General features: G+C 36.0%; 2 protein-coding genes across 12 annotated transcripts; one reads left to right on the forward strand and one right to left on the reverse strand.

The window, feature by feature from the left end:
* Window positions 1-34: 34 nt before the first annotated feature.
* Window positions 35-14,603, forward strand: LOC107220405 (androgen-induced gene 1 protein). Of its 11 annotated transcripts, none has more exons than XM_015658987.2 (8): window positions 35-234; window positions 1,771-1,959; window positions 2,036-2,298; window positions 4,222-4,389; window positions 12,774-12,911; window positions 13,236-13,453; window positions 13,532-13,683; window positions 14,442-14,603. In XM_015658987.2, exons 3-8 carry the CDS (start codon window positions 2,275-2,277, stop codon window positions 14,492-14,494), a joined length of 753 nt encoding a protein of 250 aa, XP_015514473.1. In that variant the 5' UTR covers window positions 35-234; window positions 1,771-1,959; window positions 2,036-2,274; the 3' UTR covers window positions 14,495-14,603. The 11 variants fall into 11 exon arrangements, with proteins under 11 accessions (XP_015514473.1, XP_015514478.1, XP_046590018.1 ...); XM_015658992.2 differs by having other exon boundaries at window positions 93-234; window positions 2,036-2,289; XM_046734062.1 differs by lacking the exons at window positions 35-234; window positions 1,771-1,959; window positions 2,036-2,298 and adding an exon at window positions 2,918-3,030.
* A 1-nt stretch (window position 14,604) lies between these two features.
* On the reverse strand, window positions 14,605-21,485 carry LOC107220408 (protein smoothened). The gene is made up of 8 exons (XM_015658996.2): window positions 21,348-21,485; window positions 20,425-20,736; window positions 19,602-20,042; window positions 19,294-19,466; window positions 18,325-18,665; window positions 17,909-18,110; window positions 17,582-17,755; window positions 14,605-17,382 (listed from the first exon to the last, which is right to left on the reverse strand). The coding sequence occupies exons 2-8, from the start codon at window positions 20,734-20,736 to the stop codon at window positions 16,095-16,097; spliced, it is 2,931 nt and encodes a 976-aa protein (XP_015514482.1). The 5' UTR covers window positions 21,348-21,485; the 3' UTR covers window positions 14,605-16,094.
* Window positions 21,486-21,993: the final 508 nt, after the last annotated feature.

Here is a 21,993-nt window from a genome sequence, read left to right on the forward strand (position 1 = left end):
AGAATTTATCGCTGATGCATCGATGAAATAATTGCCCATAGGTCGTGCTGTAACGTTATATAAAAATTTGACTAATTATCTCTCCTCATTAGTACCAGCTATATGACCAGTGCGAGAAATAAAAACATTCGTACCTGCTTTACACAGCTATCTCTAATACTTGTGATAAATTGATATGAGAGTAAAATCCTCAGCGCATTGGGCGTACAAGTGGAACGGATTTCGACTTTCTGTGTGAGTATTTCACCTGTACTTGTATACATACTTTAATATGCATGTCGGAAGGTTACTTAAAATTAGTCATGACGGGTCTTCAAGTGTTTACGATATAAATCTTTCAATCGTTTATTTATTTTTATCTTCCACATTGTTTACATATTTTATCTTTTGACACATAACGTTTCTTTTCAAATATTCTATACCTTACATTTCTCTATTCCATTCACCATTTATTTTACAATGGTTTCATTACGAACCGACTCGTCGTCATTTGAGAAGAAAAAAAAAAATGATTTCAGCGGTTTGCAATAAGAATCCATATCAAATATAATGTTGACTCACTTTCCGGTTAGCATATTAATTAATATAACCAGTTAACGTATTTAACCTGCAGGTTATATTGTAAATCTACAAGCAATTAAAAATTCTACTCCGAAATCGTTACCAAGTAACAAGTATATCTACTATTCATATAATTTTAAGATACGAATGAAAATATTTATAAGGTATTGGAGTAATGATTTTGTCAATTACAATTCGTAATGTATAACATGAGCACAAATATTGACTCGGAAATTTTTTTAAAGCTAATTATTATCTAATGTACGCAATAATCAATTTACACCAGATTGATTCCATAATTTACTACAAGTAGTCGACAACTATTCGTAAATCATGTTAAATTGGTTTGGGTATTGGATATTATTGCCCCACGTTATGCAACCCGATCCCTACTGACTCGTCAAAAATAAACAATATTATAATTTTTGATTTTCAACAAAACCTCACATATTTATTCTCATCTTTTTATTTCAATATTAATGTCGGAGGGAAAATGATGTTCTTCGAACACGAGAATTAAGATACATTAAACTATATCTATAGGTATCCCTGCAGAAGGTTCGTTGACCGATGACGTGTTGAATTACGGTTCGTTTAAAAGTTAGCAGTTAAGCGATTGCGAAAATTCTCATTGCCAGCCAAGAATCTTCTGGCTTGTCTTCTTTACTTCGTCTATTATGAATTTGATCGTCTATCGGCACGGATGTACATACTTGAATATTTCGTTACGTTCGATTATGCATTGCAGGCCACAAAGAGTTGATACTCATCGTTAATATTCGCGTTCATTCTTCTTGCATATAAGATAATTTATCGCAAGGCCATCTGAAATCATGTAGGTCAGCGGAGATCATATTTCAGAATTGCTTGTAACCGGAGTATATTTTTCCTTGGCCATAATAAGCGGACATGTATATTTAATATTATATATAATTATAATTTATAATAAATAATAAAATATTCGTGTCTACTTATTTTGGACAAGGAAGAACATGCTTCAGTTACGAGCAATTCCGGACTATGACCTCCTTCAGCCGCCACTCAATGTGAGGCGTGGCTCCCCTCCAATTAATCCTCCTAAATCAGCGTTACGTAATTTCTGGACAATTGCAAATCGAAACTGAAAAACCAAAATATATCTTGGCCCTTTTCTTTCGGCCGCTGCATTATTTACACCTTTATAATCGTTAAAATCGTATAATTATTCAGCTAAACAGCGAATTGCTCTACTATCCACGGTTGTTATCTCATCGTCAGAATTCTCAAGGGCAAAGTCGTGCTGAAATTTTTCACTCGGATGTGTCGTAAGTCGCCCGCAATTTTTCGCATAATGTGAATAAAGAGACATCCACGTACATTCGGGCGTACACGAGCGTATTAGCTGATTCCGAATGTCTGGTAAGTGTAAGTTTCTAATTACCCAGCTTGGAACAATCTCGTGTAATTAGTGAGGCATGACTGGTTCGTATTTCAGGTCCTGTAATCTACGGTAGCAGTTCTTATCTGAGTGCGACGATTCCGCCTGAAATATCGTCTCGCTTTCGGCATACATATACTATAGAGAGCTCTCCGATGCATAGTTGTTTCTTGTGAGTGCCGAGGAGTATGAGGAGTAGGATATCGTCGCCGCTGTAGCCGAGTTGGCTCCAATTTCTGAGCTAGAGTTCGTTTTGGTTCGGTTGATCGCGGACTGCGTGGAAGGACGGCTTCGCTATGACGGACAGTAAGGTCAGTTCGGTACGTACACGCGGCGTTGCGTATTACAATAGCGTTACATAAAAATATGTACCCACCCGTCGGATTATATTACGTGCATAGACATATCGCGGAGAATATTTATGAACCTTATTTTTCAATGAAACTTCTTTATATTTTATCTATGCAACGTATGAAGCTGAAGCTATATAGCAGCCAAATGTATCATACTCTTTGAAAATAGAAAAATGTAGTTCAGTTTTATCCTCATAATTCTATAAAAATATTGAGGGTTCAATGTGTTGCACAAAATTTTAATTTTCCGACTTCGCTGCATTATTCAAACGAACGTTTGAAAGTTTGGCTCCTAATTCTGACTGCTAGCTTCAGCCTCCTGTGCTACGTCAGGATCGCGCAGCGGTATTTTATAGCAGTATAGAGAATTATACCTTGACACGAGTGAACTTTGCACACAGCTTTAACTTTTATATGCAGACGTCCGTTCAATAGTATTCCAGTGATAGTATATTTATACCCCATAATTATTGGTATTGGCGGAGTTTAATTTTAAAATCGGCATTGTCCTTCGGGTCTCGGTTCTTTTTTTTTCTTTCAAGTAATCAGTGATACGGGATTGCTGGTGAAACCCGGGAATTTATTTGTGATAGTTGTAGAAATTTAACGAGATCGAAATTTCGTAGTGATGGCAAAATGGTGATGGTGATCTACAAGGAAAAGCAACGATCTTATAACTTTAGAATGACTTTTAATTATGTTAGTTGGCAAAATATGCGTACATTGTCTTGCTCAAGAAAGAGCTAGAACTCACAGCAAATAAAACTAACAATAAATTGGACAGTGCAAGTCAGGATGCTCAGAGAGAGAGAGAGAGAGAGAGAGAGAGAGAGAGAGAGAGAGAGAGAGAGAGAGAGAGAGAGAGAGAGAGAGAGAGAGAGAGAGAGAGAGAGAGAGAGAGAGAGAGAGAGAGAGAGAGAGAGAGAGAGTTCGTCGAAGGGCAGGTCATTGCACCTTCTGAAACATAATATTACGTATAGTTACTAATTTCGAACAGTGAATCAATGGATAACCTAATATTTATTCCAAAGATTTCAAACATTAACTCACTTCTGTCATCTTTTATAATCCTGATTGTTCTTACCGATAATTTCATAAAATGTATTATACATACGTAAAAGGTAGAAATTTGAGAAGCCGGATTTTTTTTGCTTGTTTCCGTATATACCTTAAAAATGAAAAAATGCATAATTTCAAACTTTATTCTTCGAGTTTTTTTTTTATCTTCAACTAAAATTAGATTTATAATTTCTATATTTTACATACAGTAAGTGCGTTAAAAATATCGTACCAAGTTCTGTATATTAGATAACATTACACTTGTATCTTCACATAATCACAAGCTGTGGGGTCTGTAATTACGTTATTTCAACGTGGTACCTATACAATATTGCAGCCAGAGCTGTAACATAGTTGTTGCACAAACTTGTAGCTTGCCGCATACACGCGACACATATGTTACATGTATTACGCAATGTGAGAAGGTCATTGTAAAACCTGTATCCATTCATGTTACGTCAGATGCGTCGAAAATTTCTGTTGAATATCGCAAGTCTTTGGAAGTTTACAGATATTGAGACAGAGATGTAGGCTAATGGCATCGTTTAGTCCAAGTATTTAGACAAACAAATTTCGTTTTTCTTCAAACATTATTTCGACCAAATCTTCGTCGTATCGTATCGATCATATCATAATGACGATGGATTACACGTCCAACATTCGTCTGTTAGTTGATTAATGGAAATCCTGAGATTTGTCACATTATATCAACGTAGATTCGATTGTTTTAGAAGACTGAGGATTCGTCGTTATCATAATTATCATTGAATCAATGACTACTGGCATGATATTTTTTCATGGCTTTATAGACACGCTTTTGTATTTTCATAGTGGAAACAACGCGGGAAACAAACGTGCTATGGGCTTACCCATGCTTCGATTTTGGGAGTATACGTATTCACGATATCTTATGCGATACTGCACCTTCATTTTCCTAAGAGAAATCCAGCCCCAGAATTCGACCCTGGCCAATTGAAGTTTCTCACCTTTTGGAACTTGGTGAGTTTCAATTCCGTACATTATAACAAAAAGTTATTTTACTCTCGTAAAAGTCGTTTCAACGGCTTGTCGAATAAGTAACAGAATGAATATCACTGATGGCGTTGTCGTTCCTAAGTATAAAAAAATATGGTATCGCAGAAGGCTAATTTTAAATTAGAAATGTATTTTCAACGATACGTCTTAAGTCATAATTATTTATTGCGGTCTGTGTAATTGTGTAATCAGTTACTGAATTCCCAATACGGGCTGTTATCTGCAAAACGGGCTTCGACCACCAATTGAATAGTGCCTAGAGTTATTCGCATCTCAGGCTGTTTATTTTGCAACTGAAAATTTAGTCTATCGCCCCAAAATTATCCGAAATCTATAATAAAATGAAAAAAAAGCACGGCAGACATTACAATGATGTGCTGTTTTTTCTGCTGTGGGTGAATTGCACATTATCAATGCTTGGAATGTTCCTCGAATTATTACGTAACTTTATGGTATCGGTTAAGCAATGAGCAGTTAAATAAGATAGATAGATTTCACCGGGGTCAAGTAGTATCTTGAATTGTTTGATTACTCGTTATCTTTCCCGTTTTCTCTCACACCGTGTGTAAACGGAATGATTTCATACGCTAATACTATATAATTAACGCTTATCCTGTCACATAGTTTTCAGTATACGTTTACTGTCACATGGGGTGTTTCGTTTCCTACTCTTATTTTGGCTATTTTAATTGCTCAGAAAATTCTGAGGAAATTCATGCATGTTCTTTGAGATGTCTAATTGAAGATCCAATAGTTTGATCACTTAATTATTCATTTGGGAGAAAACAGCGGGCCTTCTAGTTTACAAAATATACACATAACAAGAAATCACGCGAGCACGAAAGACCCTATGTGACAGGGTAAAGGTTAAAAATGGAACTAACAATTTCCATATAAATATCTAAAGAGATATATCCTTGGTTTGAGAAATAATTTATATTTATGTTTGTTCTGGTCTTTAAATAAACTTGCATATCCAGTGGATTAAAATTTTTAAATAACTCCATACAACCTTGACTCAATGCAACCTGTTACGATTTTCTATTATACCCGGGTAATAATATTGCAAACATGACAAGCTATATTGCATTTGTTGAAAGTGCGAGTTGAAAATAAAATTAATACTTTTATTCTTAATAAAAGCTGTACTTGGAATTACGTGTAAACAATAATCGTAGTAGAAGTTGCAAAGTATATATATAGTCATAGTGTTCTTTACGTGTTTCAAAAAAGTCTTCACCTACAGCAACTTTAGTCGACCTTCAATCGCATAACGTCCAATTACTCAAATTGATGTAATTCAATTCTACAATGCATGGGTGGATCAAAACTTATGACTCCAACGAATCATCATTAAACTTTGACCGAGACAACGAGATCGCAACCCTTAAAATTTGATGCGAATTACGAACAGTTTATTCATCACACAGATTTTCTGTTATTAACCGAACCGATTAATCCGTGTATATATTTTTCCATTCAAAAATTAACAACATTCCTTCCGAATGCAGCTAATAACGATAATTCTTAACAAAGTTTGAAGTGACGTAGATATATTTTACTTATGTTGGATGTTTTCTCGATCTTATCATCAATGTAGGTTCAGGGTTCTCGGTGTCAAACGAAAAGTCAAAGGATTTTGACGCTTCTGTCCCTCCTTAGAAAAGACTTTAATGTTTATTCATGTGTTAGTAATCAAATATAGTACACAGAAGCCATATAACGTAGATAAAAAGAGAGAACCTACAATCAAATACTAGTGGACCTCATATAAGAGGTGAGCTTTCGCAAGGAAGACAGCCGAAACAAACCGCAACAGCGATGTACATTAAGTTTTACAATTACATAGCGCTAGTAATATTTGCAAAATGGATCCTCGACCTGACGAGGAGAACTCACCAACTGTAACCCATGGGCTTGTACGAGATTTCGCAGAATGAAAGAGTAATGAAAATAAACGAACATGTATTCTAGTTTATCCGTAAACACTCGACCGTCTCCCAAGAAAATAACGATTAAAGTCACGACACTGCTTCATGAATCTGCTCGTTACGACTTTGAGTCTTTGCGCTTCGTGTTCAAGTACCGACCAATTTGCTTTTTCCATTTCTTCGTCGAGGTATGCTTAACGAATGTTCCTTCCTTATTTTATTGATGAATACAAGGGCGCTATATTGAAATGACAACTTATCATTCCAAAGCAACTGTCCGTTATTCCGAAATACGCCACAGGGTATTAGGTTTAAAAGTAATAGGAAATAACAGACTCGTGAAGCAACGTCGAAACTTTAAACATTAATTTCTCGGAAATGATCGAATGTTTACGAACAAGCCGAAACACGTGTTCATTTATTTTTATTACTCTTTCATTCTGCGAAGTCTCGTGCAGATCCGTGGATCAGGGGTGGATTGGCGGGTTCTTCTCATGAGTCCGTTGCACGTCATCATCTGAATGGTGACAATGGTTACATTAATATCCGACTTTTCGTCAAATAACAGTTGATTTCTAAAAAATAACGAAGCCGGAGGAACCCGATAAAACCATGTAAATAGTCTGTGAGCCTTGGTAAGATTTTAAATTCGGGGAGGTGTGGATTGCATTGAATCTCGCGATGTGGAAGTTGACGTGAGGGGAAGCGGTTAGCGTGTAACGCAGCGATTTTCGTTTCCTTATTTTTTCTCCGTCTCCAAGACAGATCACCGAAAAGATATGTAAACAAAGTTCTTGTCGTTAGAAAAGTCCGTGGAAACCGGAAAAATCCAAATCCTCTTCCGTCGTAAGTCAGACCCTATGAAAAGTCAGAAACTATGCTTATCCCGTTCCCGATGTTCAATTTACGAGCTCAAAGACACTCTCCGTATCTCGCGTCTAATTTCAAGCGATTCCCAAATCAACAATGCGTCGCGAGGCTGCAGCGGAGTGCGTCAAACGCAAAGATCATGTAAATACTCCGCATACACGTGCCGCGTCCGACTCCCGTTGAAGCGCGCGTGCGTTCGCTTCGCAGCGGGTTGAGTTGTAGTTCGACTTTCCCGTTCTCTCATCCATCCAGTCTCTCTCTGTATGTGCATACATTCAGTGCGGAGCTGGCCATCGTCAGCAGTCGTGCGCCGTGCGAGTCACTTTCGTCTTGGGTAAATATTTCGAGGTTATACAACACTGCGGGACTCAGCACGGAGTCGGAAATCTAGCACACCTAGTAAATTGGTGAATTAGACTCTTACCGACCGAACCTCCGTGCGTATTTCGATATCTGTATACTACTATTCGTGACATTCCAAGTTCAAGGTATACATGCCATACGTATTATGTGTATTTGGTCTCGGAAAACGATTCGAACTTCGAGTATTGATAGATTCGATCGTCGAATGAACGGTACAGTTATATTCATTTCGCATCGATATTTCGTAGTTTGAGATCATGAAACGTATTCCGAGATCTTTGGATATGTTTTGACTCGGTAGTCACGTTCACACGTGGAGATTTATAACCTTTTCGGCAGGCTGTAATTTTGCCATCGGCGACCTAAATTTCACGTATTGGAAAAGAATTCGCGGGTATATTGTAGCAGAGACACTGATTTGACATACCGTTTTGTACAGGTCGTTTCAATGGTTCCTGTAGCGGTAGGCACGATCTTGATCTTGATAATAACAATTTAATATCACTAACTTATATACCGATAGATTCATGAAGTTGAATTATTCATTGGAATCAACGTCACTTTGCCGTCATATACATATCATCATATGTAGATCTATTATCACGGTTCAAACTTCGAGTCTGTTATAATAAACAGTTTACGAATAAATTACGAGGTCGGGATTATAAAGTTCAAAACAATCAATCTTGAGGCAAATTTTATTGGTCTGATAACGGAGTACTTTTTAATTTACTTCACGATTTAATTAATGCTTCTCTTAATATATTTGCACATTCGGTTTTGATTGATTGTTGGTGCATCAAATCATTGCAATATAATTTATATAAATCGCCTCGATCTGTGATGTATGATAGAGTTGATCGCCAGTTGAACGCGGGTCAAAGAAGAGAATAAAAATACAGCAACCTCCTATTTTATATCGCTGTCTTGTTTACAGTCAACTCGTGCCTCTTTACTCGTTGAAATTTTCTTGTGCACGCTCGATTCTCGCTCTGTAATTATAATCTGTTGAAAGTTCGAACCTGCACGGGTGTACAAAATTTTCGGTATTATTTCGGTGGAGGAAACAGAGACTGTGATATTTACAGGCCATTAGACGAATCTGAGATCACAAAAATGGACGCTACGGGAGTCAGGAACAAAAAGCGGGACACCCTGCTGAGAGGAATGCACGCGATTGCCTTCGCGCAATTCTCATTCGCGGTCTATTACGATCACACCTATACAGTCGTCCCTCGACATATCGCCAGGATGCATGATGCCTACGGCGGCAGATTTAAATTTCTTACATTCTGGAACGCGGTTTGTATTTTTCACAATTGAATTTCATAATATCCCTTACCCCGTTCACTTTGAAATGAACACATTAAATCAAAATGCCTTTATTTGAGTAAAGAAATGCTGTTCCGACAATTTTGAGATGTTTCGGACATGTTTCAGAAATTGAGTTTTTTTTTTCTTCGAAATGTGCGTTTTTCTCACAATGTGAGAATAATGTTACTAAATGAATAGAGTTAATCGATTTGTCAGCAAATTTGAGCCCTATTTTATATACTTCTCAATTATTTAATATGCAGTATATACACTACAGTGTACGAAAACGCAAATAGTTAACAACGTACAATCAATAAATTATGAAGCTAAAACTAGCAGCCAAACGTGCTAAACATTGTGGAAACAGAAAAATGCATTTCGGTTTTATCTTAATAATTCTACAAAAGTATTGGACGTTCAAGGCATTTGACAAAATTTTGATTTTAGGACTTCGCTACCTTATTCAAATGAACATTAGAACATTTGGCTGCTAATTTTGGCTGCTTAGTTTCAGCCTCGCAATAAATTGACTAGAGATATTCAGTTTTTATTCGTTGGTCGCTTCACTTTTTTTTGTAAGAGGAAAAAAAAACTTGACGCTATTAGAAGGCTTGTTTGTTGCACATTACAGTGAAAGGTAGCCGCTTGTCTGGAAGGAACATGAATTATGTTATGGTGTAACGGAATGTTCTTTGCGTTATGTAACTACAAGTTTTGAAATTCTTCCATCCGGGATACGGCATACATATTTGAAAATATAATTAAATTATCATCTCTTAATCGGTTTGCATAGAAACTGCATGATCTAATTCCACGAACAGGTCGCACGGAAATTTGATAATAACGAGATATATAATCTACCCGAAATCAAGACTCGAATAATACACGAATCTTTGGTTGATTATATATATATTTTATGTATATTTAATGGTATATAAGTTTTGCCAGTTTTTATGTACTGCTTTTTTGCGGTCACGCTGCAGGTTTTCACTGCCTGCTAGCAGCTGATGGTGATAAAAATTACCGGCGTTCCACACCTTGCTTCGCGGTTTATTGGGAATCTGTCAACAAAATTTTGGAAACTCCCAATTTATTCCGCGCGAATAGCTGCGGGGTTATGAAGCCTGTGTACGGGTCAAGTACAAATTGGATAACGACGCAAAATCAATTACCCGTTGTTCACTGAGTTTCAGCTCTTTATAGCGTGCAGTTCGCGATTTATTATTATACTATAACTTTATTTACAAATATTTTATTTGAATCGAATTTGCCTGCTGGAAATATATCCATGCTGTAACTTATCTTTTTTATATACTATATATTAGGGTGGGCCAAAAAAATCGACTATTTTTTTTCCACTTTGTACTCCGAAAACTTGGTTGGTAGAGACCTCAAAAACAGTCTCTCCAAGTATGAGCTTTTAATTTTAATAGGAAGGTCCTTCGCCTCGCAGTTTTCTATTTTTTTCTTATGGTGAGGAAGAAAAATACATATCTCGGTATCTACTATTTACAAAAAAAAAATGTATATTATATTTTCGTAGGAAATTAAATTCTCTACAAAAAAGGTCTCTTACAATTTTTTTGTATACCTCACTGTTCAGAAGTTATTGAAGGTTAAAGTTTGATCATTTTAAGGTAGATGTCTTTTTTTTTATGAATTTTATAACTCTTCAACAAAACGTCATTATAATACGAGCAACTCATGTTTTCATAGGAAATTGAATTCTCTACAAAAAACGTCTCTTACAATTTTTTTGTATACCTCACTGTTCAGAAGATATTCACCGTCAAACTTCAATACACACTATTTTTACAAATTTGTTTAAAACTGTGAATGTTTGTTAGAAACCAGGAGGCAATTATCCTTTGAATACTGCTTAATTGATATGCCACTTGGCAATGATCATAAAAGTTATAATAAACATATAAAGTTATCATAAATTCAAAGGTTTATACTATATCTGCACTATGATTTTGTCTTGCAATCGATTCAAGTTAATTTTAGGACATCGAAATTATTTGCATCGAAAACTGATATTAGCAAGTCAGGTAGGAAACAAGTATCGAGATATTAAAAACGATCTCATACAATTAGGACTTGTAATATTTAATTGTATTTTAATGACATCGGTTCTATTCTTCTGATCGGAATTGAGTGATATGGGTATAGTAATAAGAACCTACTAGTATTTGGTCTTACACGTTTCACGCTTAGGGTTTGTGAAATTGATATTCTTTGACAGCTACAGGCAGTGATAGTAAAATCACTCGTGTTGTAATTGTGAAGGAAGAACGCGGTTTTGCAATTACTATTTCAGTATGCAATAAAAGCGTTGCATTACCGAATACTTCTTTCACATATATTATGCACAAGTTTTATAAGTTTTCCTGAGACTTCTTCCTGACATTACACGGACACACGAAAGCCAGTTTTACTTCGCGTGCATCGAATTACTTGTTTCTTACAACTCGACTATCATCATCTTACTTGTACATCATACTCGGAAAGTCCATATATACATAGATATATGTATATACATACGTGTAGACAACTTGGGCGGTGAACTGCGGTAAATTATAAAACTGATTATAAGTAATTGAAAAATTGAAGAAGTCGCCTTTTCAAGCTGTATAGGGATATACACGTTTGTGTATCACATTGATAAAAGCATGCCCGCCTCTCCAGGCGCGTGCTCAACTCGATTCAGTAAACGTAATGGGGAAGTAATCTTTCTATCACAGACCGCGCGTCATTTTATTGTAGTTGGACAATACCAGCTTATCAAATTTTGATTCGATTGATATCACGATATATATTGACAAAACGTTCATCCTGATATGTTATACTATATGATCCTAATCCGAGATATTTTGGCAAATTTGAAAACACCGAATTATACATTGCTCTTTGTAGTTAATTTCTGTAACAATCATTCTCTGCGCCCATTGCAATTATTTCAATTTATATATCACATCCAGCTAAACTAGTATACTTAGTTATCCAAGTTCATATTATAGTACTAACCGCACTCTGGTAATTTAATCACGCGTTACTTGACCGCGGCAGGAAATGCACTCGGGTTTCTATTCCAGGCGGGGGCGGTTGAGAACCACATCCTAAATTACAACATTGATATATGATAACCGACATCATTTAAGATGTGCTTGATTCTTTAATTCCTGGCACTCATTATTTATAAAATACATTAATTTACTTGGAAACTTTAGATGTTCATAGGGTAAATAAATCAATATAGTTCAACTTTGTCAAACTTATTTGTTTCTTTAATTTTCTCGGGGATATTAGGTGAATAATCCGTTGTTATTCAATTGATTAAACTCTGTCGATAGAGATCCCTAATACATATATATGTTCGTTGCAAATAAAACTTCATGTTATTAGACATCTCTGTAAATAAACTGGAAGAAGTTGAAAAGCGAATCAGACCCTTCAGTCGAATCTTATCTTTGAATTGAAAAATGATTAGACATAACTAAAAATATTTGAATGTAACCTTGTCGCCGAAAAATGCATTTCAGCTAACTTTAGGCGATGCATTTTCGAAATCGATTTACAAGAAACTTTTCTGATAAAATGTAATTTGAATGTATATTCCAAGATATTTAGTACTCTGAAATATGCCCCTCTAAATATATACGTCTCATTTACAAATCTCATGGAAACCTACTGTTTATGTGCATACTGTCATAATATCGTAGGCGCGTAAGTAATACTGTACCGTATTACATACAATTTGAAGGAAGTTGTGCTCCAACTATACGTGCCATCACGGGTTGATTTTATATCAGATTACTGATAAATCTGCCGACATTCGTTAAAAAAAATAACCAAGTTTTCGATTCGCAGATTTTACAAGCCGTTTTCTTTTTCGTGTGCCTGCTAAACGATTTTGGTGGAAGCAATGAGTTGAGTCCGGCAAAACGGCCAATTTTGCGCCGTGTTAAAGACTTTATTCACGCCAGTTTTGGATTCCCAGTTGCAATGGTGAGTATAATATTCAAAGTTTTCAGCTTATTATTGAGACTAAAAATTTAAATTAACGTCATTTCCTCCTCAAGAATTTTTCTTGCTGTATACCAAATAGTTAACGTTTAATCCGAGCTTGCCATGATCAGTATATGGATAGTGTTATATGTACAACTGGCCATGTGAGCTGTTTGCTAAAAGAGTATAGAGCAGCAGTTACTGGTATGAATTAGATAAATAATTTTCATGTGATGAGATTACTTTTTGCACATGTCTTGCCACAATACATGAAGTACCAAGTTGAACTTATAGGCTTTTGTTTCATTTCATGTATTTCTTCAGTTTGTCGGTGTGACTTTCTGGGCACTCATGTTCGTGGACCGTGAGCTGGTACTACCAGCTGCTGTAGATCCTTATTTTCCTTGGTGGTTAAATCATCTGATGCACACTCTAATCATGGTCACTACTGTTCTTGAAATGATTGTCGCTCCCCGTCAGTATCCTAAACGATTATCTGGTCTTGGAGGCCTACTTATATTTATGGCTTCCTACTTAGTGTGGTACGTCACAGCATAAATAATTGCATTATTTAGAGGAAAAGAGTTTTATGATGTTTTAATGATGAATTATTTCTGCAGGTTGCTTATTATTTATGCAAAGAGCGAAATCTGGGTATATCCTGTCATGGAGGTGCTGTCGTGGCCACAGCGGGTTGGTTTTTTCGTTGTACTTTTCCTATTTACTGCAATTCTGTACATCTTGGGAGAGTACTTGGATCGGCTCATCTGGGGTAACGCTCTATCTCATCCCTGCAAATCTCATTTCAAGTAGCCTTCACAGGAAATGTCAGGAAACTATGCATACTCTTCAATGGCGGTGATTACACATTTGTGCTTTGAATGCACGTCTGCATGTTTAGGAACACGTTCAAAGTTGTCTAAGTTTTGATTTCAAAACTAGTACATTTTATCGATGAACATCTAATCTATGCGTTTTTGTGTTGGAAAATTGAAATTTAATTTTGCAATTCGATAAGTGCGTGTAAAGTGGTCCGAATTTACATGACCAAGGTTTGACCCTAACGCCCGCCGAATTGGTCGCCGATTTATTTCCTACTCCTACTCCACCAAATGCATATTTTCAAGGGGATGTATATTTGATGGAGTAGAAGTAACCTCACTGAAAGTCAGGTCAGGTCCAACGTCACTAACATTTTACAAAACGACTAAATCAGTTCATTTTCAGTTATCAATATATGTTTTAAACATGTATTAATCTTTTACGTTTAAATTAAATTTTGAAGAACCAAATTTATATAAGTGAATTGAATAACTTTGAATAACCTTTTCAAGTTTACTGAACCCATTGTACTTGATTGTATACTTCCAGACTTTTCCTTGGGCTGCTTGATCTAAAATGGTCGTTTTATTGCATTCAAATGAATGTTCCCGTTGCTAATATTAACATTTGTGAAAAAATAACATTTTCCCATACTCTAACTTCTCTCTACTTACAAAACTTCAGTAATTGCAATCTGATATTTTTCAGGACGGGCTAAGAAATCTGTAGGTAAGAGTGCCAAGAAGAAGAAATCAAAATGAAGGGTCAATCTGTTGGTATTATATAGTTTCATTGCTATTACCAATGCATAAATTGTTATATATTTTTGTTTAATTTTTGATCCATATCATTAAAAGATTTTTCATTGTCCTTTCCGCATTTTTCGTAACAGTGCATTTGTTATTACTGTAACATGTCATCACGTTTACGCCGTGATGTAAAATTCAGCATATAAGAATCGTTGATAATTGTTATCTAAGCAATAACGATAAATATAGTTATTATATAGGACAGTTATTGCAGCAATCAGATCTGATCATGAAGCAATTTGTTACATTTTGTAAAAATAAATGGAGATTGTTAAATTGATGAATGAGCTATTTCATAGTACGTCGAGTTTTGTTTGATTGTGAGATCTAGTAAGAATTGTAGTACTTCGTTTACTTACTCGAAAAGGAACAAGAACGTTGTTGCCTTAAAGTATTTTAATGTTTACTAAAATGTGTTCATTAATAATGTTTACATTCATTTCTTGTGCGATAGTGCTTTAATCGTAGTACGGCTTACTTATCTGTGGTTTTACTGTAAATTACTATCCATAGAAAGTGAAAATGTACGTATTTTTTAGCTTCAAGCAATATGATTTCAGATGCATCAAAATATTGCATTGTACAATAGGAACTGTATTCATCTCGAACATTTTACACTGGCTCATTTTAGATAACACTATACTCGAGCAATTCATTGTTTCGAATTGTGAGACATTGAGTAATATAATACACAATGGGATGGGTGGTTTTTTTGCACTTTATTATTGTAAACGGAAAAAATTGAACATGACATTATGATAGTAGCCATGCTATGTATAATAAAACTTAATACTTAAAAAAGCTGATATACTGATTACCTGTACAAGAATTGGAGTCAATCTATAACACAATTATCTATCGAAAACAATATTGATCTCGGATACTTGTTCCGAACAAAGTACGATCAATATTGCTCCAACAAGTTGGAACGTTATGCACTCAGTCAGTCTTGATTTGAGAATAAAAAAAATGTTAAATATGTAAAAAGAATTTGTTTGCCTCCATATTTTGCCAACTTCTGGCATGCATCTTAAATCATACCTTAATTAAATGTCAACAAGATTATGTAAAATGGCGTACGTGGATGCTCGTAATAGATAGCTTACATGAAAGTTGAAAAAAGTAAATTAAGGGCACATCATGATACTATAAATTATAACGAAATATAAGAAGTGTTGAGTACGTACAATTAAATCATCTGATTTCAGATGAATAAATTGTGACGGTTAGTTGTATAATGTTCAGTAATCATGCTTATTGAGTATCACAATTATTTGCTTTACAAAGTTGGTCAATTTCTCGAAATACATTTCCCGACATTGAACAGAGTTAAAATATACTTATTACTTAGCTGGATTTATTTTTTATCCTAATATAATGTTATTACGTTAAAAGAGTTACGTTAAAAGAAGTATAGATCTCAACAGTACTCGGCTTTACCTGAAACATAGCTTAGATTTGTTGAACACGCAAGTACGTATGTTGACTCCACACTACCTGACACTAAACCGGCTTAAAACACATTTCAATTTTCATGTATGACTAAACAACTCTACCTGATGTCAGAAGATTTACGATTAGCTGTTTTGTTGAGTTGTGGGGAAATCTGTGTCCCTTTAGAGCTACAATTTCTACTGTTAATTATTTCATCAATACTTTGCTTTAATTCCTCCATCTCTAAAATATCAAGAGGGAGAGAAGTTTGTGTAGCCATCTCTCTGGCATTGGATTGAATGTTTGCATCATCACTTTGACGCTTTGTTAACTTCGTTTTCGAATCGTCAGATTGTATGAGTCGAGAGAGCTCCGGACAGAAAGATGTCAAACTCGATACCAGGTCACCTTTTCTGTACATATCTTTGAGCTCTACTTCCATGTCTTTTACTTTCAGTTCTTTACGTCGACCACTACTGTCATGAATATAGCTCTTTGTACTATTGTTACTTGACTTACTTTTACTTCGCTCGGGAGGTTCTTCAACAGATATCATTTTCGTATTTTCTTCAGCATGGCTATCTTCGCTCTCACTGTCCTGCTCTTCTTTATCCACATTGCAGGCTTCCACATCGATGTCTTTACGTGGATTAATACGCGAACCTTTCTCTTCACTGCTCAAGTTTTCGTCACTCTCACTTTGTCCTGGGAATAAAAACGGCAATATCATGCCTGCGTTTTTACCATCTAGCATTTTTGAATTTATGGCTTGCCCATCCAGGCCAGCACTGGCAGATCTTCTTTTCATGTTTGGCATTTGTAAGGGCGGAATGTTGGGATTCCCTCCAATAGTCAAAGCTGAAAGAATCTGGGCTCCCAGTTCGCTCTCCTGTGATGTTGTACTACCTCTTCGAAAAAGTGGTTTAACTTTTCCAGATCTTGTCTTGTTGAAATCGCGCCTCCTACGTTTTCCTCGCCTGCTACGAGAATTACCAGGTAACGTAGTGGAAGCTACTTTTCTAGTTGTCTTAAGTTCTGCTATTTGTACAGAGATTTGGGAATCCAATGAATTTCTTCGGGACTCTACAGACACACGACGAACGCTAAAACTAATTTCTGAGTCAACGGAATTCCGTCGGTTGCTCGATACAGATCCTGTTGTTACACCAACTAAAGCACCCCTTCTTGTCACCAGCTTTGGTAATGCAGCTGCCCACGTTGAACTGAAGTCTTGAGAGGCTACTGAATTTAGTTCAAAATTTAGACCAACTGGATCTTCATGTGTGTTGTGGAAGCTTATAGATAATCGTCCAGCATTTTTAAATGTATTTCTCTTTTCATAGGCTTGAGCAATTGCTTTGTACTTTTTTGGTATAATTTGTTCTTCTGCCTCACAGTTGAAAGTTCTGTAATGATGAACAGATTCGAAGTAAGTAAATCAATATTCTTACGTAATCTGTGAAAGTGCATACTGGTGAAGAATTCTCAAGAACTCTTGTCATTCATTCGAAATGAATTTACTTTATCAACCTTCAACATAAAACTTAGTATTTGCACAATATCAATTTACTTATAGCTGCCATGTCTTGGGGAATTTGTTCTCACCGTCTAAGAAATCTTTTCCAGGTATCCACAGTTGATCCCGTCCAAACCCAAGAAGACATTAAAACACCAGCAAAGAATGGCGATAATAAATGTAATTGAAGCTTGGCCGCGCTGGGTCTTGATGTCATTTTACATTCTGATACTCCTGCAGTATATTTCGTTGTAATAGTGCAGCTAAGCATAAAATTGGTATTCATTTAAAAAATTATACATTTACTATTGTCCAGTATTTTGTAGCAATATAGTGATAGTGGTCATACAAAAGTACTCTTTAAAAACAATTATTAACAAAAAATTCACAATAATTATGCATAACCAAACGCTTACATCATATAATCTCGGAAGCTTTGTTTCCATTCCCACGAGTGTTGGAATTCATGGATGTGACAATAAAATGTTACTATTACTGCCACAAAGGTAAATATCGAAAATAATCCCAATCTCACAATTGTTTCTCGAATTTTGGAGCTAGCTCGCTTAGATATTACTTCCTGACTGCTTATCTTCAGATGAATTAACGTTATCAATCCTGAAACAGGAGAAACTTTTGAGAAACTGATTTTTCGAATCAATTAGAAAATTAGTTTATCCAAGTTGTAGAATCATCAATTGACAGATATACGAATCTTGCAACATACTTACTCTTTGAGTACGAGTGGAAGAAAGCATAAAAATAGAATGGTATAATTAGATTATGAATTACTGCATTGTACTGAAAACAAAATCAGTTCAAAATAATATACCTCTTGATAAGAAATATCCTCCAACAAGTAGTACAATGCAAATAGGTCCCAATAAAAACCACGCTCTCACAGCGTGATTTGCATAGCCCACAAAACATATTCCAGTAACACTGTTTCCATCTATTTCTCCCAGAGCCATAATTGTGACTGTCAATACTAGCGGAAGACACCAAGCGATGAGATGAAAATAAGCTCCTTTTTTATCAATTCTGTCCTGGATCTTTCCAAGAGCTTGAAAACTCATATGCCATGCGTACGTAAAGATAACAAACCAAACCATAGCTGCCATCAGAAAATAGTAAACGAGAACAAATACCACCACGCAGGATAAGTTCTCACCGCTGCAAAACAGATATTCGTTGTGTGATTAATTTGATTAAAATTTCTGAATCAAGTTTGCTTCATTTGCAAAATGATTTCAATATTGGTACATAAAAATAAAATTACAATCTACTCGTGACACAAATAAAGATATCAAAATGGCTTGAAGGCGATTTTTATTACAGTAGACTTTACTTAATAAGTATTCTAGTCAGACACTCAGTTTATCATTTGTAGAACCAAATCAATGATGTGATGTGACATACACATGTATCCTATCAATTTAAAGTACTTGATTAGTTATTCAGTATAGCCTAGCAAGGAAACTGTTTCTGAACGTAAGCAATACGTGATTTCCAAGGAGAAAAACTACATGTATTTGTTACCAAGTAATATTAGTGTAGTATATTCCCTGACACGCACTCACTTAGGTATACAAACACAAAGTATTATGAGTTTATTGTTCATATAAGGAATAAGTGGTTATAAATAAGCGCAATTATTCGCATTGCTATAGTAAAATACTGATTCAGTAGGGCATTATTTATGCATCTAGCGTACTTAAGGCCCGTTGAAAAATCAGTAAGAAACAATGTAATTAATCTTATTCTTTGCAGAAGCTCATTTTCAACTTAAATTTATATGTACCTTGGTTCACTCATTCTTAAAGTGCCATCTTTTCGGCAAACAATAACATCTCTGCTACCAGGACCGAACTGTGCCAGCCACCCTACACACGATACCATGAAACAGCTGTTGATGTAGAATATTACTAAAGCTGGGTATTTGTTAGCACTCCTCCAGTCAATCAAAAATGTGACCTAAACATAACGAACAACTTCTGATGAATTTTCATTGATCGAAAGTCACAATTCATAACTAAAGCTTGATATATACTTATAGTTCAATGCAACTATTCAAGGGGCCAAGTTCATTATCGCAATCTACTAACTTACCACGGTAAACAAATTGAACAGTAGGCAGGTTGCAGCAGCCCATGCGACAAAGGAATGGATTTGACGCTGTTCGTCCGGTGTGAAAAGTGGATCGCTGCACTGAGTGCCGCACCCTTCAATACCGTCGAAAATTGATAGTGAATTGTCTGTGTGTATAAGTGGCTTCAGGCATTTACCGGAAGTGTTGAATTTCAAGTCTCTGACATCGTTTTTACACATTTTTGGAAAAAGTTCTGCATTTTCACATCTGATGAAACTTGGCCAGATTGTGTGATTAAACAATAAACGGCATGGGCCAGAGACCATTTTGCACTTCTCTTGCGAAGGCAAATCTACAATGCCATTGATGCATTTTGGCATAAAGATTGAACACAAAAATGGTTGAACTACTGCCCAGCATTTTGGAATGTGCATAAGACCACGGAATTGGTTCAAGTTCTCCTGTGAAGATGAATTCAAAATACATAGATCCAATTAGTTAATTTGAAACCAGTTAAACGTACACAGTGAAATACATAGAGTAACAGTTAATAGAATTCAGAGTATTTTAAAGTCTTGAAATAAATCACCTATGATTCGGTTTTAAAAAAATTACATCATATAATAGAAGTAAATTGAATCTCAAGATTACCATCAATACCAAAGCTATTCTTAGCACTAATAGAACTGTTTTTCAAGTATTGCTCCCGAACAGAATCACAATAACCCGTTATAATTGGAACAGATTTTTGACAGATCAGGTACTGAGTTCAGGAGGTATTCAGTATAAATTTTCCAAAATGCATGCTTCCTTATCATTAATATACATATGTACAATAATAACCTGTATACTTCCTTCTAAGGTAGAATCAGGGATGAGGTCTAACGTAGTAGTTGAATACGTCAATCTAGTACCCATGCACAAAGTATTGTTGCTGATATCAATACACTTTGCCGCTTTTCTACAATTTGCAGACTCTGCACTTGTATATCCATCCATCAAGAAACTCTGGTCTTCATGTCTGAGCCCTGACCTTCCAATCTCTATTCCATTCCAGGTTTCATTATTACCATTGGCAACAGACAAAAAGTTCCGGCTTAGTTCTGATCCAACTCCATAGAATACGGCCATTATCAAAAAGGCAAGCTGGAGCATCTAATTACAGAGAATGCTACACTTGTAGTCTTGTTTTTAATGCACGTATACAATATACATATATTCTTTCCTAGAAAGCAAGTTCAAGTAAAATAGACTAAACTGAGACTATCATCTTGCGTTATTTTATTGATAGTAAAATAAATCTCATAATCAGTAGCCAGTTTCTCAGGTCTATCTGGAAAAACCAATCTTTTTACTACAAGCTGATCTTGTACCTATTGACGAGATGTTGCTGTATATTCATTTCAATAATGATTTTTCAAAGATATAAGTACCAATAATTCATGTGTGCAAGTTTGAGTACTATGTTGACGATGATGTTTACAATTAAAACGCATGGATGCTTATCAGGATGCCAGGTTCTGACCATTCTAATTTAACATTTACCATTAAAAACATGATCAGAATCTGACAACCCAAATATGTGTATACACGCGAAGGAGAAATAATATTGTTATAATAAATAATATTTTTATGGAAAATTGGACTTACTGCACACAATGCACACCACTTTATCCTCAAATACCATTAATTATAAAGCTCCAAGAGAAAGTAAAAATTTTTAATTACTTAAAAATAACCGGGATGTGTAATTAACGATCACGTACCTTGATATCGAATACTCCTTGACCAAGGTAAGTAATTATCAGCCAATCTTTCCACGACAACCTCTGACATTTGTCCGATTTGTCATCAGAGCGTCGCCGAGAAGCGTCTTTTCAGACAAAGCGATCCGCATGCAATCGTGCCCGCAACGCATTCTATAGCTGACGACGCCGGGCGGCGGGTAGTCGGGTATGCCGGACGAAGGACCACACGCACGTTGCTCCCTGCCCCCGCGACCACCCCCCGATCCGGGTACCTCGGGACCACCCACGACGTCAAGATCCTCCATTCAGTCGGCGATAAGTTGCTACCAGGAAGGAAGAGGGGAGGAGACCTAACTCTTTCCCATGGAGACTACACAATGAGCAAGAACTCAAGTAGGTGAATTGACTAAACTTATCACAGTAATCGTTTACATTAGGTTTATTTTTTGTACCGAAGTGTCATTGGTTGCAGGGATGCTCAAGCCGACTGATCGATGATCTTGCAATGTAATTCGTAGAAAGTTTCCACTACCACCCCATACCCCCTGCACTGCCTTCGGTGCATACGGAACACCAGTGTCATCTTAATTCAGGCTGCTACTTGATTACATGGAGTTCGTGCTCCTTGTGTAGTTTCCATACTCTTTCCGAAGGCAAAGCTGGG

The sequence above is a fragment of the Neodiprion lecontei genome, chromosome 1, assembly GCF_021901455.1.
Source record: "Neodiprion lecontei isolate iyNeoLeco1 chromosome 1, iyNeoLeco1.1, whole genome shotgun sequence".
Taxonomy (NCBI): domain Eukaryota; kingdom Metazoa; phylum Arthropoda; class Insecta; order Hymenoptera; family Diprionidae; genus Neodiprion; species Neodiprion lecontei.

What these genes read in the sequence shown, in the direction of transcription:
- LOC107220405 (XM_015658986.2), top strand. Translation starts at nt 7,490, where the DNA reads ATGTGCATACATTCAGTGCGGAGCTGGCCATCGTCAGCAGTCGTGCGC. An exon ending in TTCTTACATTCTGGAACGCG is followed by an intron (nt 8,892 to 12,773) that starts GTTTGTATTTTT and finishes TTCGATTCGCAG; the next exon opens with ATTTTACAAGCCGTTTTCTT. An exon ending in TTGGATTCCCAGTTGCAATG is followed by an intron (nt 12,912 to 13,235) that starts GTGAGTATAATA and finishes GTATTTCTTCAG; the next exon opens with TTTGTCGGTGTGACTTTCTG.
- LOC107220408 (XM_015658996.2), bottom strand. Translation starts at nt 20,736, where the DNA reads ATGCTCCAGCTTGCCTTTTTGATAATGGCCGTATTCTATGGAGTTGGA. An exon ending in TGTTCAATTTGTTTACCGTG is followed by an intron (nt 19,467 to 19,601) that starts GTAAGTTAGTAG and finishes CGTTATGTTTAG; the next exon opens with GTCACATTTTTGATTGACTG. An exon ending in TTAAGAATGAGTGAACCAAG is followed by an intron (nt 18,666 to 19,293) that starts GTACATATAAAT and finishes TCTGTTTTGCAG; the next exon opens with CGGTGAGAACTTATCCTGCG.